The 26,072-nt window shown below is 40.8% G+C and overlaps 1 protein-coding gene across 1 annotated transcript; it reads right to left on the reverse strand.

Moving 5' to 3' along the window:
- Positions 1 to 668: 668 nt before the first annotated feature.
- LOC132568277 (arylsulfatase H-like) lies at positions 669 to 25,020 on the reverse strand. The gene is made up of 10 exons (XM_060233916.1): positions 24,870 to 25,020; positions 17,450 to 17,599; positions 15,794 to 15,915; positions 12,434 to 12,556; positions 10,644 to 11,067; positions 10,424 to 10,560; positions 9,078 to 9,212; positions 6,155 to 6,317; positions 4,800 to 4,921; positions 669 to 2,102 (listed from the first exon to the last, which is right to left on the reverse strand). The coding sequence occupies exons 1-10, from the start codon at positions 24,947 to 24,949 to the stop codon at positions 1,726 to 1,728; spliced, it is 1,833 nt and encodes a 610-aa protein (XP_060089899.1). The 5' UTR covers positions 24,950 to 25,020; the 3' UTR covers positions 669 to 1,725.
- Between the last annotated feature and the right edge of the window lie 1,052 nt (positions 25,021 to 26,072).

Raw genomic sequence — 26,072 nt, forward strand, 5'->3', positions numbered from 1 at the left:
TTGAGGTTGGCTCCTACTAGCCACCTTTTCAGCAATCTCTATGCAGAAGTAATGAAATAGCCTGAAGTTTCATCCACTTCCATTCCCATCTGTCATGCAGTTTGTCTGCATATTGCTGGTGACAAGTCAAAAGGTATATAAGCTCTGGTTTTGAACTAGTCAAAGTCATTCATTTGACTTGGTTCCACTTTGCCCAATAATGCCAATAAACCTGAGGTCATAAAACTTGCAAAAATTCTGTTGGGTGTGTGTGTTCTGCTCTTCAGAAACTTTTTCAACGTTCACAGAAACAGTTCTTAGTGAACCCCATCAACATACCGTGGCAATCTCTTGAAGTCCACTTTGAGGAGGGGGGGTGGGAATTTGGTTGCACTGCCTTGCCTCTTCCTGCTGCACTTGCCTCAATCTTATATGTTTAATGTTTCAGCGGGCATGCTGCCTCTCTCTCTTCTGGAGTTTGAGCTTTAACATTTTCAATGCCATGGCCCTTTTCACATTACCATTCTAAACTGGAAGTTATTTGTTGTAGGCCTGATTTCAAGTAAAGCAACACAAGGACAAAGGTTTCATACAGACAATTTCCAAGTTATATGCTAAAAGGCAGAAGCAAGTGTTTGCAAGCTCAACAAGACCAAGGGCAATACACAAGAATTGTTAGTGATGTCACATTTCTGACAAAAGTAATATATTTAATTTATGTATCATTCAGTATAAATCAAAATGTAACAGCTGTATGGCATAATTTGTTTTTCCAAACACCTGAAAAGCATCATGATATCCCCTTCATGTTTTCCAATAGAAATGTAATATAATCACAGCTGAATTCCTGCTACAGACAACTGTATTTAGCAAAATCGGTAAGAAGCAGAAGTTAGTTAATTTTTATGCAATTTCATTGCTACCAATAATTATCAACACTTGACAGCCCCATAGCCAAATGTTATGAGGACTATAGATACAAATACAGATCTCCAAAAGCCATGCTAATTTTGAATTTTTACCACAATCCAGTGAAAGTTTAGTTCATTCGTATATCATACCAATTAAATCCTAGCACATGTAATTAATAGCACCATCCTAAGCAAAATTACACCCTTCTAAGACTCTTGTAATTTTGTAACTGAGTACATATGCTGAAATAGAGTTGCCAACCTCCAGCTGGGGTCTGGAGATCTCAAAGAGTTATGATTGATCTTCAGACAACAAAATTCAATTATTGGAGAGAGAATCTACAGTGCCATGGGCTTACTGAGCTCCTCCCCACCACCATCTCAAGGCACTGTCCTCAAATCTCCAGATATTTCCCAACCTAAAGATGGCAACCTAGGCTAAACAGATGTGGTAAAGCTGTGAACAGGAGTTCCCACAATTTTTAAAATGGTTTAAAGCAGCCAAAGGGATGAGAGATTCAAACCTCAATCATGATGCTAAGGGTGGGTGGGGGGGAGAGGGTTAAACTCTTTTTCTCCACTCCCCATTTGCCCCTAATATGAGACTATAGTTAACTTGTTCCATTTTAAGTGCTTCTTTAAAGTTTGTATGTTTCTAGCATTCCTGCTTCTAAAACCTTTTCAAAATTAAAGCAGCACATGCTCTTTTTCATATATTTGAATTAATTTTTTTAAAAAACCTTGACACAGAATGGCACATTAAAATTGTTCACATTCATAGGTGGGAAATGTATGGTAGCCAGAAATTGTTTTTTTATTTCTGCTAATTTGCTGGCTAATCCACTGTATATGTATCTAGAGGACTGTTTTCTTTGTCACACCAACAGAATGGGAATGTTCCACAGCATGGCTGCAGCCAGGGTTTCCACATTATGTTGTAAATAGAGAGCTGCTGTGGGACAGGAGTGAGTGTCTTCCGATGCTCATCCACAGCTTTGTCTATTCTCTTGAGAACAGCATGGAACAGCGGCTCAGTGTGTGGTGACAGAGGCATAGTCTCTGAAGGGTCCCGAGAGAGATCAAACAGCAAAGGCGGATCATGATAGGTTACACCTTCTCCAAAACATGGACAAATTCCTCTTCCATAACAGCCCCCTGAAGTTTCTGAGGAGAATATGGGTGTTACATAATGGGCTTTCCATAAAGTGCCATCTGGTGGAAAGAAAAGACTGATTCAGTAAATACTGAAGATGGTGGGATGCAGCCACATTTGCTGAAGAACTGTTAACTTCTAAGAATTTGAATTATACTCTTTGCAAAAACCAAAACACTCCACTCCAGCTTTTTAAATGTCTTGGCAATCATGTATTGTTCTCACACTGCCTGTCCCTCCTTGCCCTTTGATCTAATTTTGTCATATACCTCTGCTTTCTACAGTAAGCGATTAATAGTCCCCCCATCCAAACAAATAGGGCGTTTTCGCACTGACCTTCTAGTGGTGCGACCACCCTCTTCACACCGGAGGATCTGCCCGGATTTTACACAAGAAGCGCCGGCGCACCCAAAAGAGCCGGCGACTTCCGTCGCGAAACCCGCTCAAACGTTTTCCTGCTTCTTGGCGGTTTCCGTTTGAGCGGGTTTCGCGACGGAAGTCGCCGGCTCTTTTGGGTGCGCCGGCGCTTCTTGGGCGAAATCCGGGCAGATCCTCCGGTGTGAAGAGGGTGGTCGCACCACTAGAAGGTCAGTGCGAAAACGCCCATAGAGTAAGTTATGGTTATACGTATGGTTACTACATCATTTTTAAAGTCGTTGACATTTGCAGATATTTCTATAACTTTATTTCTGAAAAGTCTATATACCCCATTGGCTTTTAGACAAGAAGTTAAAATGTACAAGAAAAAATATTATTCCTGGATTTAAAGGAAGGTGTACTCATTTTAATTAACAAATTAAACTGAAATGTCAACAGGCTTAATTTTTGATTATCCTAATGCTGAATTAATGGTTGTTGTTGTTTTTTGAAGAGCAGCTAAAAGATATTTGGCAACAGCCAAAGTGGTGTGAATTTCATTCCCAGACAAGAAATTAAGAATGCGATTATCTGAATGTTCATTGAAATGTTACAAGAAAGGGGGCTATTAGGGAAGTTCTTAAACTGCTATTGAGTTTGCATGAGAAGAAAAAAGTGTGTTACGGTTTCATGGACAGAACCTGTGGCCATGTGAGGTATTAGAGAACCTACAATATATGTCTAAAATTGGTAGTGCATTAAAATGGGTTATGGAGAAAAAGATGGTTACCTAGCTAACAGACGTACAGAGCCTCACTTGTTCCAGAGCTCCTTCAAAGCTGTTTTTAAACATACAGCTCATCTTTACCAATAAAATGAGATAAGTAACAAGAGCAAGTAAGCAGTGGAGGACTTTTTATTCTCTGAAGACTTTTTAATGAACTTTGATCAAAAGCAGCACCAGCAGCCTTGAGCTCTAGCAGGATCTGTACTCTACTCTCTTGTCTTCATCTAGCCTCCAAGTGGTGGCTGAAATTGTCCCGCTATTACAACTGATCTCCAGGAGACAAAGATCAGTTCAGCTGGCAAAAATGGTTGCTTTGGAAAGCAGACTCTGACATTATATTCCATTGAAGTCCCCATCCTCCTAAGACTTCACCCTCAAAGTCTTCAGATATTTCCCAACCTCAAGCCAGCAACCCTAACTTTATCTCTTGACAAGGTGGTGAGGATTCTTCTCTGCATAAAAACAGTTTATGTAAAGGAGGTTTTACTTCTGGCAAATCCATGGCTAATCACCACTGAAAAGCCAGAGGTTGATCCTCATACAGTCTGCAGACTCTACATTTATTACTGAATCTATTTTATCAAGGCCTGTTGGAAATCTACCCCCCTTTCCACTCTGAGAGCAAGATTGTGTAACTGAGGATTTATATTTGCACACTCCAACTTCAGATGCTGAATTCTTTATCTTTGTTTTTGCAAGTCATCCTTATATTAATTCCTCCCACCCGCTCCCGTTGGCAGAGCTGGGGAAGTAAAACCAGTTCCACACATGCAGAGTTGCATTCCATAAAGTTCACTACAACAGGATTGCAATAAGCGGTCCCTAACTGGAAGCCTTTGAAGGGCAGAAAGACCTTTGGAATATATCCCATTTATAGGCAGAGAAAAAATAAAAGGGAAAACAAGAGAAGTGTCCAACAATTGCATTTGTAAGACTGTGAGGCAAAGCACCCCTGATTCCTCCCAAGGGTTAATGTGAATAGTAATGGGTTTATTCTATCTTGCAGGTGTTACTAATTGGATGGCCAGAGTTCAAGGCCAGAGTTAGGAATGGGATAATTAGTTCTTCATGAGAACCTGCGGCCCACTGGATGGGAGGGGGGAATCAGGAGTGATGAGGTAACTTTCCAGAGGGTTTCAGCAAGAACATGCCCTGTTTGGATTGTTGTCATCACCTGATGCCAGGTGGCCAAAAACTATAATTGGGCTAACAGCCTGGAGAAGGGAAGTAGCTTGTATTGATGAATTAAAGACCTGGATATGCTTATATTGCAATGGACAGCAAAAAGATACAGTCTTTAAGATTGTGCCACCTAATGCAGGTTTCAAATGTTAGATAGTTAAACTAGCTTTTCTTGTTTTCTTTTGTTGTATGATTTTAGAGTGGTGTGTTGACTAGAGATAGAACTATTTCTGAAAATTATTTAAATAAACTTCATATATCCTTACAAGGATTGTTTTCTTGTGTGCACTAGCTCTGGAAACCCAATGGGTTCAGGCTTGGATACCTTGACACAGACTGACAAATCAAGATAACTGAGTAATTGAGATCTGGCTGATAGCTTTTTAAATACAGAACAATTTCCATTCTTAGGGCGATTCTTCATACTTACTGTCTTTCTGATGCCACCTTACTGCATGCAGGTACGATCCACAGTAATGAAACATGAACTCATGCTCTGAGTGCCTGACTTTGTGTTGTAATAAAGGCAAGAGATTCCTTCCATCAATTATTCTGAAGTGCAAGAGAAAGAAATTAAACAAGGAAAGGGCTTTAACTCAAAAAGATTGCAGTTTGCAAACTGTCCCCCCCCCCCCCCCCCCAATGAGAGATTAGGAAATCTGTGAATAGTCCCTCCCAGCATCTTTTGAATGGGAGCTGCAGTTGATGAGGATATTGATTGGCTGCAGAACGGGAAGCAGCCTTTTTTTTTTAATCATATCCCTCCCATGCAGCTTCATCAATTGAATAATCACCAACCCAAATGGCACCTTTTCTTTCCCCTTTTCCTTTCCAAGGGAAATAACAGCAGTGGAGAAAGATTTGATTTTTAATGGGAAAACCATGTTGAGGGAAAGGTCAAATTCCTTCTTCCACCTAATGCGCCACCTACTCTGAGGCCCCAAATCTAATCAGGGTCTGGGCCTGAACAAATCCTTATTTCTGTGTGTCAGACTAGAAAATGCTATTCATGAATCTCCCAGCATCACAACTACTTTCTTATAGTCCTCTGAGGTCTCTGAAACTAACATGAATGCCTTTTACATGTTATGGCTGGGAGATTTCCCAGGAACCCTTCTCTATACCTTCTTGAGTTCCATGAAGGAAGACATGTGGGATACATATTCAACAGATAAATACTTAATGTTGATGCAAAAGTTTAACTTATGAACAACAATCTCAGATGATCAAACCACACCATGAGATTCAATTTTGATCTAGTTTTAAAAAATGTATGAAGCCCAATACACACATGTGCACTACTAATTTGTTCAGGGAATAGATGTGGATGGTAGATACACTTAGCCCTTTCCCCGTATTATGTTTTCCAGATATAAACCCTAAACTCTTTCTATTTGCTCCCACGGTGCTGGTGGTGGGGAAAGTATAACTGGATTGATACATCCATCTCTCAGTAAATAGCAGCTTGAGTTGGACAGTACAATAAAAAGTGGCATATTGGAAAGGATCAGCTCCCCCTAGCATCTGCCCCACCTCCATAATCAGAGACCTTCAACCAACATCTACTAAAAAACAAACACAAAATTACAAGAAAACTACAAATCCTGACAAGAATTGAGTAACAGCAAAACATTTTGAGATTTTAAAAATCTAGAGTAACAGAAGTGGATTCTTCAATATAGAAGCACTGCATTACTATCTAAGTATATTTTGGGTGATGATAATTAGCTCTTCATGCATTTCCACTACCAACTGGTGGTACAAGCAAGAATCTAGGTTCTATACCTGTCCTGTGGCAGAGCTCCTCCAGCCAAATGAGCCACTGTTGGGTAAATATCCATCAGACTGGTTGGTTCATCAACAACAGAATTGGCAGGGAGCATTCCAGGCCATCTCACTATGCCCGGCACACGGATTCCACCTTCCCAGCCTCCCATGCCTTTGCCCCCTAGATTGAAAACATAATACACCTGTGATCATTGGCAGAAATAGGCATGCATGGGCCCATGAGATGTGTGTGTGCAGACCCACTCTCTCACTGAAAGATTCACCAAGACTCCTCTGCCCTGCCACAACTCTCTGCAGTTTGACAGTCTCCCCCTCCCACCAGCTCACTGAAACTTGCCTGTGCAGAAAGCAGTGGCTTGGGGGAAATCTCTTCTGGCTTACCCAGAGCTGCTCCAACTAGGCCAGCAAAGACTCCCCCTCACTCTGTATGTGAGCAAGCAATGCTTGTGGGGGATTCCACCCCACTTTCTTGACAGGCTTGGTGGCTGCCCAGATGCATGAGCTATGAAGCTGCTGGCAACAGATCCAGCATGACTCCTAGGATGTGTCACTGTTAAAGGCATGCCCCAGGATGTGTCACTGTTGGAGATATGCCCCAGGTGGCTCCCAGGCTGTGCAGCTGCCACTGCCAGGCCCAGCAGGGCTCCCAGGCTGCACCACCAGGTCCAGAGAGACTCCCAGGCTGTATCACCAGTCGAGGTGGGCTCCTGGGCTGTGCTGCTGCCATTGGGTCCAGTGTGGCTTCCTGGCACAGCCATTGCCGCAGCTGGGGATAAAGCCACTCCTCATCTCTAAAGACCACTGGAGGTAGGTGCATTCTCTGCACAAATGCAGAGAACAAACTTTTACTTTTCAGGGGATTTAAACCCCCCTTGTGTATTTTTAATGTTTAAAAATCATTTCTGCACATTTGGGGGTGTTCCCCAAGTGTGCAGAAAAATCTCTTGAGCTTCCACGTGGATCTGATCCATGGATTTAGCTATTCACAGATGAGGACCATGGGTGGCTATTAGAATATAAGATCATTAAACTGACTTGTGGCTTCTCCTACAATTGTGAACTGCTGAGAAATATTTTTTTCTTCTACAGCATAAATTGCACAAGTACATTTGGTGGATTAAATAATGAAAAAGTTGAATATGAAAATAATAAACATGTTTAGTGCTGGAAAATTCTCCCCAGATATATGTAGCTAACAGACAATTCATGCTAACAGATCTAAAAAACATTTAGAAATCTCTGATCATGGAAATAATTGTTTATCTGAAATCAAGGCACTTGGCCAAACCAGTTTGAAGGGGCAGAATGAAATTATATAAGATAGCATTTCTCAAACTTTTAGCAAGCTGAATCCACATTTTGATAAAAATGTTCCATGAGTCCCCAATCCACTCTGTCCTCTCTCACTGATGCCAGAAATATGCTGGACAGCACCTTTTCAAATGGAGACCTCTATCTTCTTATATTCTTTTTAAAATTAAGTGAGGACTATATCTACTATACTTACAAGCAAAATATTTGTATTGGCTGTACATGTTCGACATGATCAGGTCTCAGGGGGTAGCTGAGCTCACTATTTTAAAACTATTTTTTTTTAAAGTATAGAATGCAATGCTATTTGGGCAAGAAGACTGTAATCAAAAGTGTGCTTACGTATCTGTACATGACAGTCAAATGTATTTTTTAAGTCACTATTGGCTTTATGCAACCACATATGGCTAAAACCAATTCTTTTTCTGAGCCAAAGGGAAGCAACCAAAACCCCAGGTTTCTTGAAAAGGAAACAAGGCATATGTTCAGGTTATACACGTTTCTTGCATAATATTAATATTACAGCTAATTTGCATCACACACCAAAATGTGTTGTTAATGGAATTCACTTGGTTTAATTCTAAACCATCTGTTTGCACTTGGTTTTTGGATTATGTTTTAATTCCATTCCATTCTAAAAGCAAAGGAAAGTTTCAAAGTGCTCTTCAAGAGTTAAAACATTAACAAGTACAGCACGTGCATCTGTGGCGTACTGCATAATACTTGTGGTGTGCTCCATATCTTTTAGAGCGTCCTGTGATATGCATACATTGAGTGCCATCCAAATGGTTGACCCTGATCCAAAAGAAAATCACATCCATAGGAGTTTCCTTGGATGCATTTTATCTATCCTCTGCTTCTGCGATATTTCAATCCATCAAACGTAGACTACTAGATATCCAGTTGCAACGTCTAACTGAGGCAGCTCGGAAAACTTGCTCCCCAAGCTATCTGGGTTTATCCCAGATTCCTGGGCTTTTAGCTCCCTATTTCCTCTTTTTAACTGATCCTCACCAAAGAAGAGCATTCATGCTGGCTAGATTTAATGCATTACCATCGGCCATCCTTTTCGGAAGATGCCACAGAATCCCCCGCAATCTTAGATGATACACTTGTAGTCAAGGAGTCATCGAAACGGTCCCTCATGTTCTTTTGGTCTGCCCTTTTTATAGCAGTCCACGTGCAAGATACCTAGATGCACTGCTTTCTGACCATCAAGGCCTTTCTGACAATGCCAAGGTTCGTTTTTTACTCCACGGGAAACACAACTTTGTCACTACTCACGTTGCTTGCTTTTTACAGGTTGCGATCCAAATCAGAGAGGCTTTTACTCATGCATAGCCTACTGCTATTTTATGTCATTTAACTTTTGCTGGTTTTTAAAGGTTTTATTATATTCTATAGTGTCACTGTTGGTTTTAAAGTATACTGTATTCTTGTATTAATGCCAATAAAGGTCTATGGTATGGTATGGCCATGGATATGGAGGGTTTTTACAGGTTCTGGGACATGAATGTTATCTGTTCATTTGAAGTTGTTCTCATTCTTTCCTGGAGAGCAACTTGCCCACTGGAGGCAGACAAATGGATTTTATTAATGCATTACTTACCTTTATATATGCCATTCCAGCCACCTATCTGGATTGTTCCTTCTTGAGCTTCCAGGTGCCCTCCATGGTCTGAGGCAAAGTAAGTAAAGGTATTGTTCCTCAGGCCTTCCTTATCAATTGCATTTAGAATCTGACCTACACATTAAAAAAAGAAAAACCAAAGATCAGTTAGGAAGGCAACACAAATTGCAATCTGATGAATAAATGCAATGAAATTTAGTGCTTATGTCTATTTTGCTGACAGCCAAACTATATGTTGATTTCCCCATGTGTTTTCATGTGTTTCCTCAGCAGCTGTGAAGAACTGCTTTTCATTAAAGGGAGGAAAAGCCTAAAAGGGCTTGGAATGGCACCATGGGGGGAGAAAGGGATTCTGATTTCTCCAAGCAGTTTTCTCACATGAAAACTGTATTGGGGAGAACTATTTCACCAGTTTTGTTGCTCTGTGTGCAAAGGTACTGCACATGGAGCAGAGAAATAACTCCCCCTGTGCATTTTTCACATGAGAAAACTGCAGGGGAGGAGGGAGGCAAGAGCCTTTAGTCTCCTTGCAGCACCATTTAAATCCTGTTCGGACTCTCTTTGGAACACATGAAAACACATGGGAAAAAAGTAAGGTACAGTTTGGCTCTGACAGGTCATACTTTCTCCAAAGAGCTCAGGGAATACAGATATTGGTGTTGGCTCTTTTACCCCTCATGACAATCCTGTGGGGTAGGTTAGATCAAGAAACAGTGATGTCCCTAAGGCTACTAAGTGAACTTCACTGCTGACCTGGATATGAACTCAAATCTTTCTGATTCAAGTTCAGCACTATGGACTACGCCATACTGTTTCCTGAAAATAGTCACTAGGAATCTTGGTTTCCTTTCCTTTGTCAATGTGCATTAGGTTGGATTTCAGCTGAGCCCACAATTGGTATTGAAAGGGAGTTAATGACTGTCCTCTGGATATGCAGCCAATCCTAGCTGAATAAATGTATCAAGATCTAGACTGCAGAATGAATAATTCTGCATGGCTGAACACAAATGTAACTTTTGTAATCCCCACATCTCCTCAAAAATATGTTTCTGGTTCTCCCAAGACAAAACTAACAGACCACAGCTCTGAAGAGGAATCACAATCGTCATCTTAGGTGATCTTATTTTCAGAAATTTAATTAACTCTCATGGTACAAAAACAAGTCAATGTACACACACTGGACTATGTCTCTAGTATATTAACTGTCCTCTAGCCACTGCCTTTTCCTGCAAGGGAAGACGAAGTAAGAAAAAGAGCTATATTGAAGCAGCCTTGATTTTTTTCCCGTCACCAAAATGGAAAATGTGCCAAGAAGAATCACTTACCCACCAACCAGTCCATTTCTTCTACATTGTCTCCATATAAACCATGCTTGCTCCTTCTGAGAAATCTTTTCATTGTAAACAGAGGTGTGTGGACGTGCAAAAAAGAAATAAAGAGGAGAAATGGTCCCTGCTTGTTGCTGAAAAGAAACAAAGCAGAATGAATGCATCAGGAAGATACCAGGGCCTTTACAGCTGCCATTTCAGGAAACATGTAACTTACTGCTGAATAAATGACACAGCTTCCTGTAGTATGAGAGAAGTGGTTCTTTCCAGTTTCATTGGTTGCTCAGTAATGTTGTAGTTTCGCATCATGATACAATTCCAGAGCTTCACAAAACCATAACTGGAGTACCAGGAAGCAAAGAACAAGAATCCAAACAAGGCAAAGCAGAGGGTTACTTTCCAAGGAACAAAGATCAACCCAGTGATTTTTCCTGTGAGAACAGTGAACACTGCAAGAGCAATGAGCTGAGTATAGAACCACAGCTTAGCATGAAAGGCTGCATCCAGCTCAGGAGGCTTATTGTCCTGACAGTCGTTCAAGAGAGTGAAAGGCATTCCATAAAAATAATCAAAACTGTGTTTTAAGGGATGGTGACAGTAATCGCTGACAGAGTCACAGCTTACACCTTGATGCCACTTCCCTGGAAATAAGAACAGAAAACAGAACGTTACTACTATTGAGCCTCTTCCCGCCTCCCTCCATGGGGGACATTTTAAGAAATTTGGGCAACAGCCTTCCAAGAATACCTTCCACACAAATTCCACAGAAACAAATGGGATTTGTGCAACTGATTCCTTTGCCAGGTTTGACTTATTTCAATGGGGCTCCTTGTGTGGGAGATAAATCCTAATTACCTTATTCATAAATTTTTAAATAGCAATTTGAAAGCTGAATTATTAAGTTTGTCTGTTACAAAAAATTAAGTCTTAACATTTCATTTGCTTTTGGTAGACACAGGATCACAGGTGCAAAATGTGAGTTGGATCCAGCACAAGGATTAAGAAGGTCCAAGCAAGGATTATTGATCTTCCTGGCTGTCCCTCCCCACCATCATCAGCCATTTCCAACACTAGGGAAATTTTTCCAGGCTCCTAAAACATCACAGAAGCCATGTTGAGTAACAGCCACATGGTCAGGAGGTTGCAATGGGGAAGCAAAAGGGACAAAGTCACTCCATTTTCCCTTTTTCATCAGTGGAGCTCCATTCACAGAAAAGGCAGGAGGAGGCAATTCCACCTTCTTTAAGCTCTCAACCCATATGTATGTCCTGCAACTTCCAATAATTTAATCTTTCAGGGAAACAGATATGATTGCTGGGAAGGAAGGGAAAGCAGGGAAAATCAGTGACTGGCAGCACCTTCCACAGACAGATCACAGGATCCAATGGTATGCCTATAATACATATGAACTTGTCTGTTGGTGCAAATATTTCACAAATTAACCAACCATTAGTACAGGGCAGGGCCTATTTAATCATTTATACAGGATAGTTATGTGTGGATGCATGAATGAGTTTCTTTTGTCTGTAATAGTAGTAAGAGAAGCAACTCATACCTGAAAGACAATCTACTCCCATACTAAGGTCATTTTCCAAGGCCTTCCTTTGCTTTTAAGTGGGTGGTAGGGCTGCATGTACAAGTTTAGAAATGTACAGTTTTGGTACAAATGTGGTACAACTTTAGAAATGACAAAATATCTCATTTTATCAAGATTCAAGTTCATGAAATGGGATGTGAGAGGTTCAAGTTTATGAAATGGAATGTCAGGGGGCACACCCTAGGGGAGTAAGTTTTTAATTCTAACATGAGAGAGCATGCCAAACATCCATAGCATTTTCGTTCTGTTTCAAAGATGCCCCGCTGACATCCCATTTCATGAATCCTGATACTAATAAAATGAGATATTAGTAAAACTTAACAAGCATCTGAATAAAAAGTGAAAGACCTACAGTTCTGGAAATTAACCGAGATGGACTCTCATGAGGAAGACAAAATGTTTCCACATACCTACAAGTCCTGTAATGTAACCTTGCTGCTTCAACAACTGAGCGAAAGTGGTTTCATTGACAGGGAGTCCTCCTGAGCCAGCGTTCCACTGCAGAGCCCGATATGCATTGCTGGAAGCCATGCCTGCATCAACAAGGGTAAAACCCCAACACCATTTTTCATGCGTCCATGTTCATCTTCTTGGGCCAACAGCTTATCATACTACTCAGCCTCACCAATTCAGTCCCATATCCAACAGATTCTTGCTTGGTTGGTGTGATGATGAAATAATGTGAGGCAATGGCCTCAGTAGGTTGAGTGGGGGAATCCATCAGGCTCTGCCATCCCTTGCCACTGTCATCTCCATTGCTCATTTCACTCACCAAGAAGCTAGATACTCCTTTAAACACAGTGTCGCAAGCTATGCATACCCAATGGGACAACTATGAAGGGGCGAAGGAACATTCCCTGCTGAATTCCTGGGCAGGGGCACTAAGAATGTAGCAAGGGTGTGGACTGTAAAGAGTACTATATGCCACTGGTTTCTTGCATGAGTTTGGATTTTCTGACCTTTCCAGGGGGCCATCCTGGGCTTCCTCATGAATGTCAGTTTGAAAGAATTCTCTATGTAAGATAAGGAATGGAAGTCCAGAAATCCTTGCTTGTAATATATTCTCTTCTATTCTGCAACGTTTGGAACTGGTGAACACACCTCATTGAACTGATTCATTGAGCTCTGGATGAGATGAACTATAGCTTTATAGAGCTGACTTGGTTAGAAAGCATGTGAGTTGCTGCATATTTTCTGATCTTCACAATGAACAAGTGTTCATGAAAAATAGGGTTTTTTCACACTGCAGGATGATTGCTTTAGTATCATTTTAAACTTGCCCTGAAAACCAGTTCAGTATTTCAAGACAGCGAAATATATAAAACTGGATGTGGAATAATGGCTTCCCTCTTGGAATTCACCTTAATAAGTCAACCATTGGGACTGTACTCTGTTTACGAGCTGAAACCTGGGGTACCAACACATAAGCTGGCAAAGGGAGTGGGAGTGAGCAAGGGAATGAGTCATCAGGCCCCACACACATAATATTTGAGTGCTACAGATGTTAATGCCTCTGCCTGAAATAGAACAAAAGGGCTACTGTTTCACACTTTGCTAGAGTGTCCCATGGGGGACAGAGGCTTGGGACAATCAAATGGCCAGATTGTATTCTCTTCCTCAGGGCAGGAAGCTCATGACAGCCCAAGATGAATGGACTACCAAAGAGTTCTCAGAACAAGGGGAAAAAGGTATCTTCCATCTATCTCTTCTTTGACCAGGGAGGCACAAGCCATGAGAGATCTATGCTTTTATTCCATCTTGTTCATGTGGCCAGGAACAAGGGGAGAAGTCCCAACTCTGAGAAAAGAGGTAATGCTGAGCTTTCAAATGCTTTAACTTCAAGAAGTGCTAGCCTATCCTAGTTAAACATTATTTAGGATAAGTACCATTTGCAGGGTTTGCATCTTTTAGGATAAGTACTATTTGCAGGGATTGCACCTTTTAACTTTTTCTCTGTATTCTTGTACAGCCTAATGCTGGAACAGACAATGTGTACTCTTTATTTTTGTTTATTAAATTTCTTATAATTTGAATGCTCTAAACCACACCACACCTATTTGGTCTTGCTATCTAACTGTGGCAAAGGGATAAACTTGCCATCCCTTGAGCACAATAACCTTAGTTGTGATAGATCATTCCCATGCTAGTTTGTAGGATCAAAGTGGGAAGCACAGCAACTAGGTGGCGCCTTTAAACAGCTACACAGATACCAAGTGCTAGATGTATAACTCCATTTAACAGGAGATACTCTCATAGCTGCTGGTGGCAGCAGTTATAACCCAGTTTGTCTTTGGTACTACCTCAGAGTAAGGGAAAGGGGCAGTATCACCGGACACAGATTTGGGAAAGCCACAGGATTTTCTGACCTCCTGGAACAATAAGGGAACATGGCTTGTGAATCCATTCTTTCACATTGATTATTATTTGTTTATATAAAATAGACTGCACAACTTGGGACCCACCAACCTGATACAAAGAAATATTGTGTGTGTATGGAGGGGGGGAGGAGGGAAAGCAACACTTTTGTGACATCAGAGCCATTGCAGATTCTAACTTTCGATTCTTTTCAGCATGCCTAAGGAAACTGGCAAAGAAATCTGAGACCATGGCAGGGATTGGAAAGAGTAGCTGCTGATGCAGAGTCCCTTCCCCTTTACCCCTACATTTGGTTATAGCCACAGAGACCCACAACAGCAGAATAGGAGAGGATAGAGGAGGGAAGAGAGAATGAGGGTTCCAGTAATACTGCTGATGGATAATAGGGCAAGGTTAGCTCCCAGTGGAAAGAGAGAGGCAGGAAGCAGGAGGCAAGAGAAGGAAAGGTAGTGCAGAGATAGCAAAGACAGAAGCTGAGAGTGACACTTTTGGTAGACAACTTACTGAACTGGCCACAACTGAGTAAGACTGAAATAGGAAGGAAGCCAGGACAAGGGTGTAGATGAAACAGTGGTTAAGACCAAAGAAATGGAAAGACAAAGAAACCAAGAAAGAAGGGAAAGCAGTGAGGGGCAAAGCCAGCTATAAAAGGACATAAGCATGACACTCATACAACCACCATCTTACCTACAATACCTCTTTATGGCTACACATATTCTGTGAGAAATAGAAGCCCTGCCCTGAAGCATTTGCCTAGGATGCCGGGAGGTGAAGCGCTGAATTGGGCTCCCCTGCTCCCGGTGCCCAAGACAAACCCCTAAATTTGCCTCTCCCTCCTGCCACTGCCAGCCCCCTCCCTTCCCTTCTGCTGCCTGCCCTCCCTGCGCGATCAGAGGAGTGCACCGCAATGAGGATCGGCCATACCAGCTTCAAGGCGGACAGCATCTGCGTGTTCTTTGAAGAGAGAGCTGGAGGAGGCTTCACTCCCCCTCACTTCAGGTAAGAAAGGGAATTTCAGAAAAAGAAATCCCCCTCCCCATAACACTACCAGCTCTATCAAGCTGATATGTTTTGTATTGTACTTCTGCATCCTGGTTCCAACTCAGCCTCCTGTGCAACAGCCCTCCCACCTTCTGTCCTCAGTATCATGGATGATAGACTAATTCCTATTTGTATCTGATGAAGTGTGATTTGACTCCATAGCCAGAGAAACTTTGATATTCAAGGTGAATTTTGCACTGTTTTGTGATATCAAGTCCTAGTCTGCTCAGCATAGTGAAGACTAATATAAAGTTTTTCAAAGACCAACATTATGGGACTATTTATTCTTTTGTTTGGCTGCTCATTCAAACTCAAATATTAATTAAAATGTACATTCAAAAAATATATCTGACCTGATCTGATGGGGTACCTGCCAGTCAGAAAAGCTGCTCTGCTTGGGGTACAGAGAGATGCTGCAGCAATGTGTTGAGTAAGTTTCACTCCTTCCTTTGCCAGCCGGTCAATATTAGGAGTGCTAATATATTTTTAAAAATGATACCTTAATATGATTACATTAGCAGTTCAACCTCAGCAACAGAAAACTTCATTTAAATAACAAGAAAACAGTGTTGTAAATCATTTGATTTCACCAGAACAAGATTTGCTGATTTATTCTTCAATCCAGAGATTAGCTGCAAGTCAATACACAGAAATAGGCTCTCATGTTCATTCTAATGGACAGAAACGATGTGTGCACATTTGAAACACAAAACTGACATCTCAGGTCTAAGGCAGGGGTCTTATCACAGTACCCTAAGAATTACCTACAAATGAACATTGTTTTCTTGACAAAAAGTAACAGAAAACCAAGTAGTATTGACCCATTTATTGGATCTAAATAGATGGCTTCTTGCTTTGCTTGACTTTTTGACATGGAAATGAGGATTCAAGAACGTGAGGCTTCCTAGAGTTTTTCTCTTAAGTCTCATAATGAATGATGTTGAAACAACATGCAACATCCTGACAGTCCTACGAAGTGACTGAAGAAGGTAATAGGCAGGCAATAGGGTTGCCAGTGCCTGGCAACCAGAGGGAGAAGAAGAAAATTTGGAATTATATGTTGGGAACAGAGTCCTGGGAGAATTTTTTTTTTAAAAAAAATAAGGACTCTATACTTCTAATAATAGAATAAGATCACCATAGAGTTTCTGGACATTGTTAGAGCTATCCTTGTTGCTTCTGGGTAGCTCTAGGAATCATCAGGAACTCTATAGTCAGAACTTTCTGTAACTACAAGAAGTCTTTTTTAAAAAAAATCTCCCCAGGATGATTGCTTTGGATCCAGTTTCCAGTTGAGCTTTGGCAGGCAAAGGCTACAATTGGCTTGTGGAGTCCCACCATAAGCAGGCAAATGGAAACCCTAGCAGGTAATGATTCTATTAAACCAGAAGGAAGGGAACCTGATCATAGTTGGAAGAAAGAACAGAATATGTGATAAGGACTCCAGTTCCAAGGAGATCTCCTAAAATAGCCTAACTTCTAAAGAATGCCTCAGCTGTTTTTAGTATTGGTAATATAAAAATTCCCAACATTTCAGTTAGTAAATACTGGTCTTGAAAAACCAGGATTTGGGAAACATTTCTTAAAACAACAGACACTGATGTGGGGATGGATGAAATTTGGACAAAGAATTAATACATACACATAAAGTCCAATACTGGGCCATACTACTGGTCCATCTATCCTACTACCATATATTGTGAGTGACAGCTGCTCTCCAGGGTCTCATGCAGACGGGTCTTTCCTAGAACATACTACCTGAGCACCCTGAGATGCCAGGGGCTGTATCTGGGGCGTTCTCAATGTAAAGTGCATGCTCTGTCATTAAACTATGGCTGCCTCCTCAATAAATTTTGGAATCAGTCTAGGAGAGATATGATACATCATGGCTTCATCTTGTTGCAACCCTGTTTCATAGTGGACCAAAACTGTTTGGGAAATTACTTGTCTGGTATTGCTAAAACAACTAGCTGCTTTAAATGCTATGTGATAACTGAAGAACACCTTACCTGATAGTATTGTTACCATAGCAGCCTAAATCTCCAATCCCAAGATCATCAGCCAACATCAGAACTATATTAGGTTTCAAGCCCAGAACTGCATTTATTCCACAGGCATTAAGCAGTATGCATAAAAACAACCAAGTTGCTAGACTGAGCCTGAAATGAAAGATAACAAAACAATGTTTTATTTTTCTGAAGATGATTATAGAAAACATGTCTAGAATGTAAGATTACAGCTAGTTCACAATCATCAATTTCGATTTCAATTTTATTATGGTCAATTGACCAGCAATAACAATATACAAAATCTCGTAGTCACAGACCACAGTTTCTGACTATATAAAAAAAATTCTCATATTCAAAACCTACCAATGCTAAACTTTAAGAATAACACTATTTAAGATCTCTTCTTTGTTAAAAACTTCCACTTATTAATGACTAAAAAACAATATTTTGCTACTGCCTGAGTTACAGACTTCTTAGAATCTTCCAATAAATATTTCAGTAGCACATCTACAAATTTCAACTAATTATCCAAATGTTAAAGAGTACTGGAAATATTAACTGTTGTCTCTTCTTTTCAACTTCCTTTTCTGAGCATATGCAGCATCTTTGGTGGATAGGCCAGCAAAGAAACCTTCCTTGCAGTACATTAGAAGGGAAGGTATCAAAACACATCCTAGTAAAGGCCCATCTATACTTTTCTTACATGATATTAGATAAATATGGGACTGCTGTGAATCCAGACTAAGATTTTAAATTGCTAAACGTGTTGGGTAAGAGTGCTCCATCAGTTTGAACCTCAGTGTCAATCAAGCATTGGTGTACCAAATATTTAGCTTATTTTCAGAAGATTAACTGGGCATAATCCAATAGATCTCTGTCCATTATTCTAATAGACCAATCAAGGTAAGGGGTAGATGCTAAAAACAAAGTGATTAATCCTGTAGGCTTCAGGTGCATTCTTAGCTAATAATAAATTGAAACCATCCAGATTTTCACTTCCAATCTTAGTTTCCCAGCCTTTTGTCTTAACACTACATTGAATGTACATTTTGGTGCATTAAATAGTGCTCTGAGAAATTTAGATTGTACTCTCTCTAATTCTCTGTAATTATTGTTATTATTTAAGATTACTTGCAACCCGTAAGTAAGTTGGGTCAGCACTTTATGAGAAAAAAGCTTAAGAGCTGCCGGTACCAAACCTAGACCCTCGTTTCTGAAGAATCTAAGAATACTGTTGGTGCTTCTCTCTGCTGTATTAATTATAGATGTTATATGTGCTGCTAGACTACCATTGTATGTAAAGGTTACTCCCAAATATTTAAAAGATTTTACTTGTTCGATATTCTGATAATTTTCCAATTATATTACTTATATATTGAAGTGTATTATCTTTGTCTTTGATAATTAATCGTTAACAATTCTTGATCACATAGTTTTATAAACTCCATCAGAGCATGATGTAACCCAGTTCTAGCTTGTGAAACAAGAATGGCATCATCTGCATTTATAATAATTTGTACACTTTCCCCTCCCGTAAATTTGGGGACATATACGTCAGTCCATGTAGACATTGTATTATTGAGTTTCCATATATATTGAAAATGAAAGGAGCCAAAAGGCAGCCTTGTCTGACTCCTTTTTGCGAGGGAATACACCCGGATAGCCTACTTGCAGCTAAATTTTCAGAGCTGCTTCCTATGTTACAGAGAATTTGGGTCCTTACATTTACCATCATCAGGTTTAACCACACATCTCTTTAGTGACATTTGAAGAACATTTCTGTATCTGAGAACACATAGTAATTACACATAGTAATTAACTCCAAGAAACTTCAAGGAACTAATATTCTACAAGATTTCAGTCATTTAAACATCCTTTAGCTTGATCTCCAGTGGAAATGCTAATATATTCCTAGAACTCAAGCAGCCTCAACAATATATATTTACATAAACATTGAAAAGGAAAGGAGCCAAAAGGCAGCTTTGTATGACTCCTTTTTGCGAGGGAATACACCCAGATAGCCTACTTGCAGCTACACTTTCAGGGCTACTTCATATGTTACCAAGAAGTTGGGTCCTTACATTTACTGTCATCAGGTTTGACCACACATCTCTTTAGTGACATTTGAAGAACATTTCTGTATCTGAGAACACATAGCAATTAACTCCAAGGAACTATGATGCCAGGCTTTGTAGAATATTTTCTACAAGATTTCAGTCATCTAAACATCCTTCAGATGTAGATATGCTTGATCTCCAGTAGAAATGCTAATATATTTCTAGAACTCAACAAAATGGCTTTGAATACTGCAATAAGGAATGAAAACAAGATTCATACCTTCTCTCACATTTCTCTGTACCTGCTCTCACTCCAAGATTTTTGAAAGTTATGTTTGGAGTGGCATTAGGAGGACCACGGGTGCGGTCACATGCTCCTTTAGTTCTGTCTTACCCATGGTTCGGATTTTATGAGCATGTCCAGACAACCACATCTGTCCTTTGAATGCAACTCATTAGCATCCCGACTTGCCCCGGTTTGATGTCAGCGTTATTTGACCCCGGAGAAAATCCGGCCCCTTTTGCCAGAAGTGGCACACATTTGGGTTATTCCTGTTTGGACAGCTCATGAGCGATACTGCCCCTTGGGATGTTTGGCACCTGCCATCTGCCCCTCCCACTTTTTTTTTTTTTTAAAAAGCCCAGCAGACATGCACATGACCAGATCATCAGGAATCTGAGGTGAGGCTTCTGCTTCTCCAATCAACACAGGATCCACGGGAGAACAGGAAAAAAAAAACTTTTTTCAATGTGGAGGATTTCCAGATATCCTTGTTTGTTACTGCCCAGTTCCAGGAAAGTAGTTCCTGGCAGTCCCCTAGTTTGAATAGGCAACATTAATTTCCAGAACTTCCCCCCCTCCCCGGCCCCTGAAGCAATGTTTGGTTTTCCACCTTCCAATGGTTGGGTGCATGTTCAATGAAAATCCTGTGGCAGGAATCACTGTCTGATTGCTCAGCAACTGAATGAGACAACTTTGGAACTGCTTGGTTGGTTGTGCACATGTTCCAAGAAAAGAGCGTGATAGCATTCAATGTCTGATCGTTCAACAACAGGATGAGATCGGGACAAGTCTCATTCTTGGATGCTCGTCTGATTAATAATAATAATAATAATAAGTTTTTATTTATACCCCGCCGTCCCCGCCAAGGCAGGCTCAGGGCAGCTTACAAAGCATGAATATCATGGTATAACAATAAACAGATAATAAAATCAATAAACAACGGCATAAATACAATATATAAATTAATATTAAAATTAAGCTAAAATCAATACAATGGTGCTACAATCTCTGTTTATCCAAGATAGCGTAATATTAGTTCTGGTTCCATCTTAAAAGGCTAATTGGAAGAGGGCAGTTTTGCAGGCCCTACGGAACTGATTGAGATCACGTAGGGCCCGCACCTCTTCCGGCAGCTGATTCCACCATTGGGGTGCTTTTATGGAGAAGGCCTGCTCCCTGGTTGTTTTAATTTGGCCTCCTTAGGCCCAGGGATTTCCAAAAGATTTTGTGAGCTGGAGCGCAGTGCCCTCTGGGGAACATATGGAGAGAGGCGGTCCCTAAGGTAGGCAGGTCCTCGGCCATATAGGGCTTTAAAGGTAATAACCAGCACCTTGTAACAAACCCGGTATACAATTGGCAGCCAGTGCAGTTCCCGCAGCCTAGGCCGCACATGTTCCCACCGAGGTAGTCCCACTAGCAGCCTGGCTGCTGCGTTCTGCACTAGCTGCAGTTTTCGGGTTCGGTACAGGGGCAGCCCCATGTAGAGGGCATTACAGTAGTCCAATTTCGACTCATCGAATCAATATGCAACGGTTCAAATCTGAGCACTGCACATCCGCTTTAATGTGACATGTGACCGTATCCCATGATAAACAGAAACACAAACCAGTGAAGAGTATTATAACTTGCTGTTATTTTGAACTTCAGTAATATTCATATTCAAGTGATAATTCTAATTTTAATGGATTAACATGATATGGTTCACCTATACAGCATATACATTCTTGAGATAAATACTCCTAAACCTTACAAAAGCCAAGTAATCACATAGCTAGTAACCACAAGTCCAGCTAACCTATTTTAAAGGAAGCCTACATAAAAAATCAGAAACAAATCTTTGCCTCATATTCTTCATCTCTCTGGAGATTCCTCTCTCCAAAGCATTAAGCATTACCAGTCCCTTAGGTGTTAAGAACAAACACAGCTAGTGCAGCCTTCAGCATTCCCTCCTTTTTGACAGTTCTCTGAATCTCCCCCCCCCCCTGTTTAATAGTTTGCCAAGCACCATGCTGGCTTTAGTGGCAGAATACCTGTTAATAATTGACCTGAATCTTTGAATGATGAAGTACAAAGTGCATCACTCAGAAGTTTTAAAAAGTTGTACTGGCTTTCTTAAACCTGCCCTGGGTTCATTTGTACTAACATATACATTGTGTGGCTGTGTGTATATATTTATATATTTATTTATTCGATTTATTCGATTTATATCCCGCCCTCCCCACAGAGCATGTTCCTCTTCTTCATGCCATCACCTCAAGTTAGGAATCCATCCTCCTACATTACCAGTTAATTGATGATCTCATAAGATCTCAGAAGCTAAGTAGAGTCAGCACTGGTTAGTATTTGGAAGGGAGACAACCAAAGAAGTCCCGGGTTGTGACACAGAGGCACACAGTAGCAAACGACCTGTGATCATCTCTTGCCTTGAAAACCCTATGGGGTCACCATATGACGGTTGTGACTTAATGCCAAAATAAAAGAAAGAAAAAAAGCCACAGCAAACCTCAACCCCTTAATAAACAGTTCATCAGATGTTGAAATGTGATAGGGGCATTTTTCAGCCTGAAGGGCAACATTGCCTTAGGTTGGCGGTGAAAGCGCAGTTTACCTGTTTCTCAGAAGCCATCTCAGTCTGCCCTTTCACTAAAACAGTATTAATAAACTTGCCCCCCCCCCACATATCTACCTTGGACAGTTACCTTATCATCACCTTTGGAAGAGCCACCTCAAATGTCTTCAACTCCTGTCAGATTTTCCCTAAGTGGTGTTTAAGAACTACTCTGTGACCTTTTTGATATTACACGCCACCAGTTTAGTTCCATTTTGGTTCAAATGGGGCTTGACTCTTTTGTACATGCTTGTTTTGTCCCCCAAAATTGATTCTTAGTGGCCACAAGGATGGTAAACAGACTTAGCTTTCCCAACCCAGCACCCCTGTGGCCCTTTCATTTCTTGTAAGTATATGCTTGCAATAATCTCTTACACAGAAAAAAAATGGTTTGTGTATGTGTAAGAAGCAGTAGTATTATTTATTTAGGTATTTATATCTTACTTTCTTTCCTACTGGGAACCCAACATCATCATCATCCCCTCCTTCATTTTATCTTTCCAACAACGTCTGCAAAGCAGACTAAGCCAAGAGAGACTGGCTGGATTAAGTCATCCAGTTGAGTTTACATAGCATACTAGGGATTTGAAACTGGGCCTAAACTAGTACAATTCAATGAGATATTTTGATGGAAACTTGCACATTACTGTTGCATAGTTAACTACTTCTGGTTGGTACAAGAGTCTGACGTGTCAGGAAATTCCAGGTTCTACCAAGCTCCACACCTTTAACTCGCCTGCTTCTGAACTGGCTGCACTGTGACCTGGCCTTTTGGCTTCCCTCATTCTCTGAGTAACTGGCCCTGACCTACAGGATTCTACCCTGACTCCAAAAGGTGGGAAGCATTTTAAAGAATCAAATTTGGCAGCCCTATCCTTAATATCAAATCCCTTTGCAGTTCTTTTTAATAGCAGTTCAAAAGCAGCTCTTGACACACAAATGCATCCAAGAGAAGAACATTGTCATGTCACCTCAGGAACAATAAAGATTACATATTTAGAAACAAATGTGTGGTAATAATCTCTTTAGGGAAGGGTATGAAGCAGCTGAAGTATATGAGCTGTAGAAAGTAACATTCATTCTTTCATGCAAGCATCTATATATTAACTTCAAGAAACATTTTTAACAGATGTAGGACATAGATCCAGGGGAGGTTTGGGGGTGGAGTTTGGGGAGGACAGGGACCTCAATGGGGTGCAATGCCATGGAGTTCACCCTTCAAAGCATCCATTTTCTCCAGGGTAACTAATCTCTGTAGCCTAGAGATGAGTTGTAATTCCAGGGGATCCCCAAGTCCCAGCTGGAGGTTGGCATCCCTTCGTCAGTAATCCTGGCACAAAAGCCCCAACTATCTCACATATTTTCATTAATTTTAATTCTGCAGACAGAGAAACAGAAACTACCAAACTCATAATTACTGTGGATAGCTCTTACAACTGTGTAGTTTATTTATTTATTTGAGTGTCACTGTAAATATTTTCCCTGAAGGAAAAAAAAAATCATCTGGCCTTTCTTAATTTATCAGAGTTTGATTGTGCTGTTTTTCCAGGTTGCTCAGAGTGGCGTATATATTTCCCCTTCACTTTTATTCCCATTAGAGTCCTGTGAAATGTCATGCATGAGCTTTATGGCTGAATAGGGCATAGGTCTCCTCAGTTGTAATCTGACAACACACTGGCTATGAAGAAACAAAAGCAGTTTTTATGCCAATTTAACACCTCTAGAATTTTATTTTGTTGAGACACCATGACCTGAAAATTATCTGTTAAAGGTCCTCAGCCTACCTCACAGAATTACACTACATTAGAGAGGAGGAAGAATTGTGAGAACAATTTAAGTCTGCCTCGCAGATATGCCCTGCTAGCTGTGGAAAATAATATTATTGCTTGGCTTTAAAAAATCAGTCTTTTCCCAACACTCCCAACTTTTTTTTTTGTCATGCAAAAATTAAGCAAATGAAGCCTTATGCATTATAGAGACAAGCCAGTTAAGTTTTTCACTGTACTTTACATTCTTTAGGTCAGGGCTGGAAATAATTAACATTTCTCCTCTATTTTCCTTAGCTGACAAGTGCAGCCGTTTGTGTAAATTCAAGGTTTTATATTTTTAAAAAAAATTAAAGAAAGGAATCCCTAATGCCTATCATGAGATACACTCCTGGTTTCTTTTCTCACCACGTTTGTTTCCCCTTCCTGCACTATGATGCAAAGGCTCAGCCACTCAGAAGGCGGCATTTCTGAGGGGGTGGGGATAAATCGAGAGGAACGAAAGTGTGCAGATCGATTGGCGCACACAATACCTCGCCTCCCCCCCCCCTCCCCGCCCCCAGAAAAAAAGCCCTTTAGTAAAACAACTGCAAATTTATATTATGTAGGAAGACTGGTAGAGTAGGGGCCGAGCGCTTTTGCTGACAGACAAGAAGGAACTGCACTTCGTAAAGCGACAGGTCCACTATCCAATGGAACTACACACCTTTTAAACTGAGGGAAGACCCCCTCTAGGCAAGCTCCTTCCTCCACGTTGAAAGCGCTGCCGGGATGAAAGATCCCCATGGGAAAGTCAGGCCCAGTCCTCCCTCCGAAAGGGACGCAAAGCGCTGAGAGTTAAAAGTGGCAACAACAAAGCCGATATAAAACCTGCAAACAAATCCTCCCCGAAAATCGCGAGCCTTCACTAAGGGAGTAAGGGAAAAGTCGGATCTTTTGAAAAAGTGTACGATACAGTCTGTCATTTACCCTAAGGAACAAGGGTCTATTGGAAGCTTTATGAAACCGTATCTAGTGAACATAGTAATTGTCGCCTGTTGGTGTTTGCGGGGGTGGGGAGGGGGTGGGACTGGGAGTACTGTTCTCTTAGCTTCCATGACTGCTCTGTCCTATTTCCTGAAGCTCCTCCATCCTATCCAGCAGGTATTCTCTAGAAACTCCCATCCTTCAAGTTCCGATAAGGATGTGTCACTAAATTAGAACAATCACTACAGGTTAGACCATGCAGAGTACAGAAAAGATCTCTGGTTGTACCAAAGGCTACTGGAATAGAAGCAATGACAGTTCCCCTTTGGAGAAAAATGTAGTAGTAATTCATCTGTCTCCCATGCTGAGTATGAATTAATGTTATTAACGGGTGTTGGTTAAACACACTGGCCATATTGGACAAAATATTGGCCATATTGGACAGATCCAAAATCTGAGTAAATATGAATGGCTGGATAGAAATCTTGATGAAAAATGAGTGATCTAGTAGCAATGATCTTTGTTTAGTTTATATTTCAAAAATCTGAATGGTAGAAAAGGGATGCCAACCTCCAAGTGAGGTGCAGAGTTTTCCCAGAATTACAACTGATTTCTAGAGTAAATAGATAAATTCCCCTGGAGGAAATGGCAGCTTTTGAGGGCAGATTCTATGGCAGGGGTGGTCAAACAGTGGCTCTTGAAGCCCCCACTGCCCTATCAGCAGACTTGGAGAAGGTATTGCTCTCTTTAAATCACTTCTCTAAGCCAAGTAAACCAGCAGCTTGAAGAATGCATTTAAAGTTGCTTTCTTTCCAGCTCTCCTCCCCCATCTATTTGTTTTGCTTGTTTCTTTCCTTCCTGCTTTCATGTCTTACAGCTCTCAAACATCTGTTTATGTGGCTCTTACATTAAGCAAGTTTGGCCACCCCTGTTCTATGGCATC

The sequence above is a fragment of the Heteronotia binoei genome, chromosome 3 (assembly GCF_032191835.1).
Source record: "Heteronotia binoei isolate CCM8104 ecotype False Entrance Well chromosome 3, APGP_CSIRO_Hbin_v1, whole genome shotgun sequence".
NCBI lineage: Eukaryota > Metazoa > Chordata > Lepidosauria > Squamata > Gekkonidae > Heteronotia > Heteronotia binoei.

Coding starts and splice junctions, on each gene's coding strand:
- LOC132568277 (XM_060233916.1), bottom strand. CDS start 24,949: ATGGGGATCTTTCATCCCGGCAGCGCTTTCAACGTGGAGGAAGGAGCT. Junction 12,557..15,793: donor CAGGTACCCCATCAGATCAG/GTCAGATATATT, acceptor TTGTTGATGCAG/GCATGGCTTCCAGCAATGCA. Junction 4,922..6,154: donor GGAGCTCTGCCACAGGACAG/GTATAGAACCTA, acceptor CTTGCACTTCAG/AATAATTGATGGAAGGAATC.